The 13,140-nt window shown below is 36.6% G+C and overlaps 1 protein-coding gene across 19 annotated transcripts in view; it reads right to left on the reverse strand.

Annotated features, from left to right (window-relative positions):
• The window catches only part of LPGAT1 (lysophosphatidylglycerol acyltransferase 1), a 95,857-nt gene that overhangs the window by 33,197 nt on the left and 49,520 nt on the right, over nucleotides 1-13,140 (reverse strand). For 16 of the 19 annotated variants that reach the window (XM_074035877.1, XM_074035861.1, XM_074035868.1 and 13 more), the window contains 3 exons: nucleotides 12,931-13,026; nucleotides 8,843-9,116; nucleotides 4,606-4,732 (listed from right to left, as the gene is read on the reverse strand). In XM_074035877.1, coding sequence (XP_073891978.1) covers nucleotides 4,606-4,732; nucleotides 8,843-9,116; nucleotides 12,931-13,026 — 497 coding nt within the window. Of the gene's footprint in view, nucleotides 1-3,401; nucleotides 3,484-4,605; nucleotides 4,733-8,842; nucleotides 9,117-12,930; nucleotides 13,027-13,140 lie in introns of those variants that run through there. The other 3 variants (XM_074035885.1, XM_074035888.1, XM_074035882.1) reach the window with 1 other exon arrangement.

Raw genomic sequence — 13,140 nt, forward strand, 5'->3', positions numbered from 1 at the left:
ACTACATAGGAAGCAGAGTTATTGCCCTATATGAAATCTACCTAAAATATAATAGAAGTATCTCAAATATATATACACTTATTATAGATTTAACACTTATGAATTGTTAACCTTTCTCTTAACCTGTACTTTCAACTGGGAGTTTCTCTTAGAATTCTGTTTCATGGCTGGGCGCGGTGGCTCATGCCTATAATCCCAGAACTTTGGGAGGCCAAGGTGGGTGGATCACCTGAGGTCGGGAGTTCGAGACCAGCCTGACCAACATGGAGAAACCCCATATCTACTAAAAATATAAAACTAGCTGGGCATGGTGGCGCATGCCTACTGTAATCCCAGCTACTCGGCAGGCTAAAGCAGGAGAATCACTTGAACCCAGGAGGCGGAGGTTACAGTGAGTCAAGATCACACCATTGCACTCCAGCCTGGGCAACAAAAGCGAAACTCCATCTCAAAAAAAAAAAAAAAAAAAATTGTGTTTCATTTAATTACTACTACCTATGAATTTGTTTTGATTTGATCCATAATAGCTGCCTTTTAAGTGGTACTAGTGTTCTAGGACTCATCTACGTTAGCTCTCTTTTTTGTTTTTTTAAATTACAGAACTCTCTAGGCTTCTCATGCTTGTCAACTCTATAGATAACATTTTACCAATCACATTATTTCTTTTAAAACGGAGAAATTAAAATACATGAAATATCTTAAGTGGAATCTAATAAAAGTTGAGCAGGATGGATTACTTTCTGACTGTCATATGTCACATTTCCCAAGATTACACTAAAAAACTAGCAACAGGCCAGGTGTGTGGCTAAAGCACTTTGGAAGGCCGAGGCTGTCAGATCACCTGAGGTCAGGAGTTCGAGACCAGCCTGGCCAACATGGTGAAACCCCACCTCTACTAATAATACAAAAATGAGCCAGGCATGGTGGCATGTGCCTGTAATCCCAGCTACTCAGGGGGCTGAGGCAGAAGAATCACTTGAACCCGGGAGGTGGAGGTTGCAGTGCCCACTGCACTGTAGCCTGGGCGACAGAGTGAAGCTGTGTCTCAAAAAAAACAAACCAGCAACAGTACTGACTTGTCCAGTTATATACCATAATCACTAAGTGATCACTTCAATTAAATTCTCAAGAATGAGGGCTGCTTTATTTATTTATCTTTTTAAGTCTGCTAAGATGAAAACAAATCCTTTCTACATCATGTGAAACAAAATTGGCTGGTCCCATATGGTTTAATAGTTCTAGAGTTCTGGAGAAATTATGCTTAACTGCAGAAAGGGAGAAATTATGCTCAACTGCAGGAAAAAAAAAAAAAAAAAAACTTTCATGAATAGTTTTTCAAATCTCCCTATAGGTGAAGATAAGCAAGCCAAAAATGAACAAAACTACTATTTTTTAGTGAACTTTATAGTTTCCAGACCACCTTTTCCTATGCTTTGGGCACCCACTCCCCACTTTAAGCAGTTGATACTATCCAGTTTTTCTTTTTTTTTTCGAGACAGAGTTTCGCTCTTGTTGCCCAGGCTGGAGTGCAATGGCGTGATCTCGGCTCACCGCAACCTCCGCCTCCCAGGTTCAAGCAATTCTCACCCTCCCTACTAGCTGGGATTACAGGCATGTGCCACCACGCCTGGCTAACTTTGTATTTTTTTAGTAGAGACGGGGTTTCTCCATGTTGGTCAGGCTGGTCTCAAACTCCCGACCTCAGGTGATCTGCCCACCTCGGCCTCCCAAAGTGCTAGGATTACACGCGTGAGCCACCATGCCCGGCTGATACTACCCAGTTTTTCTTGCCAACCTCCCCACATTACAAGAGAAAGGGATCTAATCCCAATTATTTATATTATTAACATTTATATATATAATGTGATTTCTAATGCTGCATTTTAAAACTTTTATTGAAACATCTTGTCCTTGTTTAAAATTTTAAAAATATAACCAAATGAACAAAAAGTCTGAATTAAAACCACTGTTTCTTTCCCTATGCACCATGGTGTCCTGATGGCCAAGAACAATACATGAGAAGTCACTCTATAGTTGATAGAGACTATTCCTGGGAGCTGCTAAAGACATGGCCCATATCCCCTCTCACAGGCTTCCTGCAAAAGCACAGTACTATCCTGACACCAGGACACCTCTGTTCTTTTCTGCTCTTTTCATTTGCTCTCCATTTCTGAACACAGGTCCTTACTCTCCTGTCTAACATTGGTTAGACAATAATCTTGATTAAATTCCTGGGAAGAAAAGTGTATCTCCTCACCTGTCCCAAGACTCCTAGGGTTTGTATATGTGCATATTCATAATCAGGCATAATTTGTACTTTAATATCTTGGAGTATGATTCTATAACATGATTTAATCTCTACTAGTTTAACATATTAAATTTTCTTTATTAGAAGTATTTTTCTGTATCAAACTGACCATTCCTCATCTTCTATCTATTATGAGGTTTTCATCTTTAAGTCAGGGGTCCTTAATTTCTTGAGGTCATAAATAATTTTGAGAACAGAGTGAAAGCTATGAACTTTCTCTGTAGAAAGGTATAAACATTCTCAAAATTTCATTTATTCAGTTAAAAAATTCTCTGAGGTCTATCCATGAGCCCCAGCACTAAGAACCTCTGTTTCAAGTGAATGTAAGAGCCTGTTAAAGTAATCTTGCTAAAAGTAGGCCATTTCTTCCCTTTCTATGATCCTTTATGATTTGATTCATTTTTTTCCTGATTATAAACTAAAATTTCCTCTATTTATTGATTCAAAAAGAAAAGCAGGGTCACCTATACTAGAATGCCCATACCACACAATGTTTTCTTCCTCATCTCAGTTCTTTTTGGGGTATGATTTGCTAGGAAGATCTACATACATCCAATGCACATATATCGAATGCACATATAGTCATATATCCAACAGCCATGTATTCCTAGCTTGGGCATTAACATTGTCCTTCATTCATAGATTACAATGTAAAAACTTACTGAAGGTTTGCTATGTTTCACATATGTGGAAATAAAACTGTTCCTAGAGCAATTCTTCCAGGGCCTAGCACATTGCCTTATACAGAGTAAGTGCTCAATAACTTAAGTAAAAGGGAAACCTGTGGAGTTGACTGAGAAAAGAGACACAAAGAATTACACTCTTACCTTACTCAGTGTAAGCCACACACCAGAATCAACTGTAATTTTATAGTCATCCCTCACACATCAAAAAGCCCAACTATTAATTATGTAATTTTAAATTTCAGAATTTAATTTTCATTCAAATTCTTCCAACTCTGTACTTACATTTGTACTAATAAAACTCTGATGGTTTACACATATAAAAATATGCTACCTATGTACTATCAATGGTACGTAATTTGAGTTGTTTTCCTCTAGAATTGAGGGCTTTTGTGGCAACTGTGATGTTCCTTGGGACCAATTCCTCACCTTTGTAACGTAGTTGCCAGGGGTTGAGGTCTTTCACATGGAAACACGGTAAGGCTAAAAGGCCTATAAAAGTGATCAAAACCCAACAGGCCTTATCAGCCTATGCTTCATACAAATACCTATCATATTTATATAAACTCCTTAAAAAAACTACATTAAAAAAACAAGAAGCTAGCATACATATTCAATAAATGTTTTTGCTATTGTTTATGCAAATGACATATTAAAATGTTAAAAATTTAAAAGTGTAAGTCATAGCTACATTACCAATTTAATCATTCAGAAAATCTTATGTGGATTAATGATTTAAAAAGAAATTCAATTTCCGTCACAGGTGTGTGAAGCAGAGCAATTCTATCTTGAATACAGGCTGGGTAAAATGAGGCTGAGACCTACTCGGCGGCATTCCCAGATAGTTAAGGCATTCGAAGTCACAGGAGGAGACACGAGGTCAGCACAAAATACAGGTCATAAAGACCTTGCTAATAAAACAGGTTGCAGTAAAGAAACCAGCTAAAAACCGCCAAAAGCAAGATGGCCACGAGAGTGACCTTTGGTCATCCTCACTGCTATGCTCCCACCAGTGCCATCACAGTTTACAAATGCCATGGCAACATCAGGAAGTTACCCTATATAGTCTAAAAAGGAGAGGCATGAAGAATCCACCCCTTATTTAGCATATCATCAAGAAACAACCATAAAAATGGGCAATCAGCAGCCCCTGGGGCTGTTCTGCCTATGGAGTGGCCATTCTTTTATTCCTTTACTTTTGTAACATACTTGCTTTCACTTTACAGACTCGCCCTGAATTCTTTCTTGCTCAAGATCCAAGAACATTCTGGGGTTCTGGATGAGGACTCCTTTTCTGTAATATCTCTACTAATATATACCTTCTTAAGCCAAGTGAGTATATATTTATCCTTGATGTTTGCCCTTTAAGTTAACTTTTACTCAAGTGTCAGGCAACCGAATAAACATAGTGCCTCTAGAATATCACTTTTAGAGATCTCTATAACTGAGTGAAATACCTACTTCAAATGATATTTTAATATTAAAAATGCAGCATAAGAATGAACTTGAGCCAACTATTTCTACTGTATGATTAAAAACTAAATATTAAGACATTCATACTGTCCTGAGGTAGTATTGTTGGATATATACTGAGTACTAATATAGAATTCTTACCTATAATGTACATGTGTGACTGTTGGTTTCCTGTATCCAAGGATCCACGTTTGAATATCTATAGGTTCAGCTTTGGGATAAGCTATCGTCGTATCTATTATCCACTGGAGGCCTTTTGATTTGCTGTCTGAGAACAAAGAAAAAAAGACTTAATATAAATCAACTTTTATATTATCTATAGCAAATAACATAGATTACTTGACCAGTGTAAGGTATATCAATATACCTTCTGCTTTAAGAAAAATTCTGAGGATGAACTTTGGTGCTACTGTTCTATAATGTTCTTTAGAAGAAATTAAGCATTACTTATTGTGTTATAAAATGGATGAACCTCAAAACAAAGAACACTATTATCTACTGGACATGCACCATTCAAGTATCTGATACAATTATGCACTATGAAGATCTAATTTATATTTAACACTCCTATAAAAAACTGACCTATGAAAAGGTCAGAAGCTAAACTCACATCACAGAAAAAACAGACTTCAAAACAAAACAAAATCATTCACTAAATATAACATAACATAATATAATATAATATAATATAAACACCAAGATTTGTGATACTGAGGATAGGCATTAATAAATATTGGAACATGGCAACAAAATTAAGCATTCTTTATGGACACACTTTGTTACTGCTCTTGAGGCTGGGCGTAGTGGCTCACGCCTATAATCCCAGTACTTTGGAAGGCAGAGGTGGGCAGATCACCTGAGGTCATGGTGAAACCCTATCTCTACTAAAAATACAAAAAATTAGCTGGGTATGGTGGTGCGTGACTGTAATCCCAGCTGCTTGGGAGGCTGAGGCAGGGTAATCGCTTGAACCCAGGAGGTGGAGGTTGCAGTGAGCCAAGATCACTGCCACTGCACTCTGGCCTGGGCACAAGAGCAAAACTCCGTCTCAAAAAAAAAAAAAAAAAAAAGGCCGGGCGCAGTTGCTCATGCCTGTAATCCCAGCACTTCGGGAGGCTAAGACAGGCAGATCACCTAAGATAGGAAGTTCGAAACCCTGTCTCTACTAAAAATACAAAATTAGCCAGGTGTGGTGGTGCACCCCTGTAATCCCAGCTACTCGGGAGGCTGAGGCAGGAGAATCGCTTGAACCCAAGAGGTGGAGGTTGTAGTGAGCTGAGATTGCACCATTGCACTCCAGCCTGAGCAACAAGAGTGAAACTCCGTCTCAAAAAAATAAAATACATAAAAAATAGAAAAAATAAATAAATAAAAAGCAAAATATCTCCCTCAGTTTTAGCAAGAGTTATATGTACACATAAAGCAATAAAGCTTCCTGCCTTTTGGAACGTACAACTGGTGACTACTGTTGTGGAGAGGGGATGGTAAGTTCTGCTAAGTTTGATCCTTTGCACATTGTTTTTATCCCAGCATGGGGTACAAAGGTGAGCGAGAACTGAGAGCAGAATCATCACAGAGGATACTGATGGCCAGACTTTAAGAGTATAATGGTCCATTCTTTATTTGAAGTATGTAAGAAATTCCTAAAAAAAGAAAACTCATTTTCAAGCATAAGTCCAAATGTGCATTAGGAATCAATGATATATTACTTTCGTATGTCAAATAATTTAAAACTGGCCTTAAATTCTGTAAAGATTTTAGAACAACATTGTGAAGGAGAAAAATATACTTGTAAAACAAGTAAAAAAAATAATTTAAAAATAACATATTGCTAAATGAACTGAGTTTATGTAAAGAAACACACTTTAACAAGCTACCAATGATATGCATGCTGAAATGTTTAGGAGTAAAGCATACTAATGAAGCTTATTTTTAGACACATTAAAAAATGAAACAACCAAGATGGATTAATGGATGGATAGAATGATGAAGAGATAATCTAGTCAGCTCACAGATATCCACTGCAAAATTCTTTAAACTCTTATGTATGTTTGAAAATTTTTATAATTAAATGATGAGAAAAAACACCAAAATTCAGTTTAATATCTGTTAAATCACGTGGTAACAAAAATACTAATCTTTTTAATCAGACAGAACTTAATTTTGGTATATGTGTATGGATCACATATTAAAACAAACACAAAGGCATGGTTTGTGTATACATGAAATAAAATGCTAATTAACATAAACACAAAAGAAAATAAAATGTAAAATATCAAAACATGGAAAATAATAATAAAATACAGGTAAAACTAGTTTTCAGGTATACTTACGGTTTTTCTTCTAAACAGGTAGAATGAAAAACTTTAAGGTAGGATTAAAAAATAAACTACTCTGCTTTAGTTACAAACGTAAACTAGTCCTCTCTAAAAGAAAACAACAATTTTTCTTCACTATTATGCAATCAGTATAACAGTTGCCCCTACATTTGAGATCTAGACCACCACAGGATATTGCCTGGGTGGAACTATTTTAAAACAGCAGTCTTTATTAGTGCAACTAATCCTGTTTGGAAGACATTTGCCTTCAAGCTTTGGCTTGGCTGCCATTGCCACAGTGTCTCTCCAGCAGTGAAACTATTCTGAACGTTCCTTTTCTATTAAAAGACTCTTCCAATTTATCTTTTTAATAGATGATTAAGAGAGCTGACTGCCAAGCAGTTGCTTGGGAAAAACAAATAAAAGGAAAACGCAGTTAAATCTGAGTTAAATCACAGACATTATTTCTATGTCTGGTCCTAATTGCCATTTAAAAACATACTGTTTCTGAGGGCCAATCATTTCAATTATTATTTTATTTTATTTAAAGAATATGAAAAGAAATAGCAAAATACTGCAAAGGAAACAGGCCTAGTGAATGCCTTTCAGCTTTCTAACTTATAACCAGACTTTCACAGCAGTATCTTAGGTAACTTGTTCAAAACAGTCTCCACGCTATGGGCACAAATATCTTCTGCAAAACTTTATAATTTACCAGGCTATCTGAAAGATAGTTGCATCTTTGAGTATGATTTGCTTTTTGATGGTGAGAAGGTAATACACACACATTATTTTTAAAAACGGAAAATTCAGAAAAGCATTAATAGAGAAAAATAATCCATAATGTTACAACTCAGAAAAGCAATCACTGCTAACATTTTGGTGTCTTTCCTTTCACGTATTTCCTACTGCCTTGTTGTTTACAGACTTGAATTCAAATTGTTTTCAGAAGAGTTGCATGTTTGCCCACCCTATTAACAGAAGAGCATAAATATTTTTCCAAGCCAATACAAACACTCTATAAACATCATTTGTAACAGCTGTGTTGTATTTCGTTGTATGGATATTTGATAATTACTAATCCATTCTCACTTCTAGCTAATTCCAATGTTTTGGCTATTATAAATAATCTGTAATAAACTTCTTTGCCTGCATTTCAGATTATTTCCTTTTGATAAATATTTGCAGTGGAATAACTGAGTCATTTATTAACACTTAATGCTCTTAATACTATCAAATTGCATTAAATTAGTTCTCTGTATTAAAAACAAACAAGGTTGGACACAGTGGCTTACACCTATACTCCTATACTCCCAGCACTCTGGGAGGCCAACGCAGGAGTATCACTTCAGGTTAGGGGTCTGACACTAGTCTGGTCAACATAGTGAGACCCCCATCTCTACAAAACAACTAAAGAATTAGCCAGGCATGGTGGCATGTGCCTACAACCCCAGCTACTCAGGAGGTTGAGGTGGGAAGATCGCTTGAGCCCAGGAATTCAAGACTATGGTGAGCTATGATCATACCACTGCACTCCAGCCTGGACAACAGAGCAAGACTGTCTCCCAAGAAAATCCAGGAAAAAAACAAAAACAAACAAACAAACAAACAAAAAGAAGACCAAAAAGCTTTCTCAATTTGGTAAATGAAAATATTATTTGATAAATGAAAAGATTAGTTTTTCAAACATGTCATTTCTATAGTTATATCTTTTAGTCTAGCAATTCTACTTCTAGGAATCTGTACTACAGAAATAGTTCCACCAATATGTAAAGACATTTGTAAGAATGTTTACTGCAGCCGTGGGAATGGCTCCATATAAGTAAGACAGGAGAAAGACATCTTTGACTTTATGCATTTCTGTATTATTTGAGTACATTACTAAAAGCACAGACTATTTTTGTAAATGGAAACATTTTTTAAAAATTACAGTTTCATCTTCTCCCTAAGTATTATTTTTAACACAAATTATAAATACAAAAAAGAACAATGATCATCTTCTGTAACTCCAGAAAATCCTTTAACTCCAACAAGGTAAAAAATGCTAAAAACCATCATACCTAATTCTTTAGCATCTCCTCCTGCTGGACTTCCATTTTTCTGTTGTGCTACAAGTGCATTCAAAATAATTTTTGTTGCCCCAGACCTTGGCAGAGTAACATTTGTAAGAAATGGCAAGTTATTTTTCTTGGCAAATGCCTGACTTGTTTCTCGCCGCTTCCTGAGGAAGCCCCCTTCTGGAAACAAAACAATCCATTTTCGATCTCTGCTCCTGTAATTATTTTCTAAGTGCTTCTTGAGAAGCAGCAGCTGTTGGTCACGATAAGATCTTCCCTAGAAGGCACACACACATGTAATAAGTACAGGTATATCCAAAATTAATGCCATAAAATTAAATAGAAATTACAGCTTCTAAATTAAAATCCAGTCATAGAATAGAATAGTGATTTCCCTCCCCTGGCACCTTACTTCCCTTTTTGACCACAGTGGTAAAAAGAGAGGTTATTAGCACTTATATAAATAAATCTGTCTTTCTGAAGGAAAAGGAAATTGTTCTGATTGCCCTTGAAAGTTCAGCCATTCATCAATTCAGCGACTATTTACTGAGTGCCTGCTATGTGCCATGCACTGTCCTAGGCACTAGACATAGAGGAGGAAATAAGAGACTTTCATGGAGCTTACACTCTAGTTTGGGAAGATGGTATATGTGGAGTGGAAATTCAACTAGTAATATGTGTTAGGAAGAAAACAGCAAAAGGATAGAAAGGGTCAAGAGGGTCAGAGAAACCCGCTATGAGGAGGTAAAAATGTGAGGGAATAAGTCATGTGAAGATGCAAGGCAGAATATTCCAGGTGACAAGAACGAAAAGGACAAAGGTCATTTATTTGATGGGAATGAGTATGGCATGTTCAAAGAACAGCACCAAGGCCAGTGTGGCTGAAATGTGATAAACAAGGAAGTCAGTGGTAGGAAAATAAGCTACAGAGGGAGGTGGAGACCAAATGAGAAGAGCCTTATGCATGGTAAGTAGTTTTGGAGGGGACATCTTTGGATAGTTTTGAACAAGGAAGTGTTATAATCTTATTTATGTTTAAAAGTCTGACCAGCTTGGGCAACATGGTGAAACCCCGTCTATACAAAAAATACAAAAATTAGCCGGGTGTGGTGGCACATTTAGTGGTCCCAGCTACTCAGGAGGCTGAGGCGGGAGGATCATTTGTGCCCACAAGTTCGAGGATGCAGTGAACCCCGATGGTACCACTGCACTCCAGCCTGAGGTGACAGAGTGAGATCCTGTTTCAAAAAATAAATAAATAAATAAATAAATAAATAAATAAAATAAATAAAATCTGCTGGCTCCTGTGACCAAAAGACCACAGGAGATAATAAGTTAGAAGACTTGCAGTATTGCACACAAGGGAATGTGATGAGATTCAATTATATTGCATTGATGATAAGTAGTTACATTCGGGAAAAAATGTGAAAGAAAAGCTAAAAAGACATTCTAATGGACTGTATCTTAGTTGAGAGGGAAAGAGAGAAAAGAAGATGACCTGAAGTCTAAAAAGAAGAATCTAGAAAAATTTGTAGGAAGGCCCAAAGCTTACAACAAAGGTTCTTTCTTTCAGTGTGATCAATTTGTCAGTATTTTCCAGCCAACAAAATTACAGAAGCTCCTCAAAATAATTAGTATGCTTTCAGTCTTTAGATCAAATGTATCCCAAATGGAAAACATGTAAGACATTTTCTTAGTTTACTGAGGTGAACTGATTATGATTAAGATAGCTATTAAGTTCTCAAGATTATACACAAAATATTTTTACTATTCTTGGAAAAGCTTGTCAAAATGGTCTAGTAGTAAAGTCTCAAGAGAATTTTTCTTTTAAACATTAATGCTTTTTCCCTTCCTTCCCCTCATGTTATAGATTTTTATTACTAGTCTATCAGAGAAAAAAATGTTGCTCTTTAGAAATAAATTTGTAAACTTTCTAGATAATTCGAAATATAATCTTTATGTATGCAAAACTTCACATAGTAATCACAAGAAAATATTTTGGAGTACCTAATTTTCGACTTTTATCTAAAAGTACACTGATAATCTAGTATAATTTAGCCTCTTTTTTTTTTTTTTTTTGAGATGGAATCTTGCTGTGTTGCCCAGGCTGGAGTGCAGTAACACAATCTCGGCCCACTGCAACCTCCGCCTCCCAGGTTCAAGTGATTCTGCTGCCTCAGCCTCCAAAGTACCTGAGACTACAGGTGCGTGCCACCATCCCAGGTAATTTTTGTATTTTTAGTAGAGACAGGGCTTTGCCATGTTGGCCAGGCTGGTCTCAAACTCCTGGCCTCAAGCAATCTGCCCACCTCAGCCTCCCAAAGTGCTGGGATTACAGGCATGAGCCACAGAGCCCAGCCCCTCTTCTTGATGCCTGAGGATCATCATTAGGGTCAACTGTTACACTACACTATAAATTCAATTATTTCCTAAAGCTGGAAACGAGGTAAGGTGCTCAGCTAGCTTTTCAGATCCCTGAGACTGCTAAGATTTCTAATTGTTGGTTCTGCTGCCTTCTCTGAGCTATTACACTAGGATCATTGTTAAGTTGTCCTGATCAGTTTATTTTGTCTTGACCTTGTGTCCACTCCCAATTGCCACTTCTTGTGGTTCCAGGCTATGCTTATATTTGTTTCTCTGCTCAGAAGAACAAAGGGTGTTTCCAAAAAAAAAAATGATATAATGTCCAGTACATAAAACTGTCTGGAGTAAAGTATAGGTGTCTTGTGACACCTATTTTCACAGAACTTAGAAGTTTTTCTACTCACTTCCAGATTATTTCTGAATTTGCGGTTCTTGGAAAAGGCTTAATTAGATTCACCAGTTATTTATTAAGTAATTATTATGTGCGAAGCACGGCACAATCCAGGTTGTTAAATATGTAAACACCAAATAAGTGTGGTATTGTCATACATAAAAGCGTTTACATATCATATTTCAGTCATCCATTCTGGTGAAAATAAAGCATGTAATACTAGTAACAAGTCAAGAAAATAATGTAGTGCTGATAAGAGGCTATCATTCTTCTTCCTACCTAAACTATTCCTAATGCTTGGGACTTCCCAATACACCTTCCTCCATCAAATCCATACTTATTCTTTAAAACTTGTGCCAAGTATCATCTTCTCCTCTGAAGTTTTTCTGGATTCACATAAAACTGATAACTTATTTTTCCCACTATGAATTCCCAAAACATCTCCCATTATTATTATTACATTAACTTATTTATTATTTATTAATTTATTTAATAATCTGCCTACTCGTAATTTAGATATCTACTATATTATACAACAGTGCCTTATAAATAAAAATAATAGTGATACAATAGTAGTAATCAAGATAAAAATGATGATGAAGGTAGCAGGCATTGTTCCGAGTGCTTTATAGGTATTACTTCATTTAATCCCCACAACCACCATTGTGGGGGATATTACATATTATTCAAGTTTGGAAAACAAACGAACTAGAGTGTTTAAATAATTTGCCCAATTCACATAGCTAAGAAACTGAATAGTGGGCAATGTTTACTAAACTAAATTGTACCCTCTAAATGGGAGAAGAGTAGAGGTTAGAATGTTTGCATTTTAAGTATTTTAGTACTTATCCATACTCAAATTGAGATTGAAATAAATGGTTAGGGAACAAAGATTCAGAGAAAGAGCTCCCTGAGCTGGGCACGGTGGCTCACACCTGTAATCCCAGCACTCTGGGATCCCAGGCGGGTGGATCACTTGTGGTCAGAAGTTCCAGACCAGCCTAACCAACACAGTGAAACCCCATCTCTACGAAAAATACAAAAATTAGCTGGGCGTAGTGGCATGCCTATAGTCCCAGCTACTCCAGAGGCTGAGGCATGAGAATCACTTGAATCCAGGAAGTGGAGGGTTACAATGAGCCAAGATGGTGCCACTGCATTCTAGCCTGGGTGACAGAGCAAGACTGTCTCCAAAAAAAAAAAAAACAAAACAGAGCTCCCTGAAACCGGTTAGCAGTAGCCCTACCTATTATAATTGGTTTTGTTATACCTCTTTTTATAATCAATAATCAATTTGACCGGCTATCACTGCAGGAAAAAAGTGCTTATTACTTACCTGTCTTATAAAGAAGTCTCCATGGACCAGAGAAACAATTCCAAAGTTTGTGTACTTAAAAATATGATCCATCAACCACATCATCTGAGCAACAACCTAAAATATTGAAAAGCAAGAAATAATATTGGATAGAAGAAACCTGACTATAGTCAAGCCGAGTCTCCAAGCTTTAAATATAATCATCCAAGCATACTTTTAATTAACCAAAAT

The sequence above is a fragment of the Macaca fascicularis genome, chromosome 1, assembly GCF_037993035.2.
Source record: "Macaca fascicularis isolate 582-1 chromosome 1, T2T-MFA8v1.1".
Lineage (NCBI taxonomy): Eukaryota > Metazoa > Chordata > Mammalia > Primates > Cercopithecidae > Macaca > Macaca fascicularis.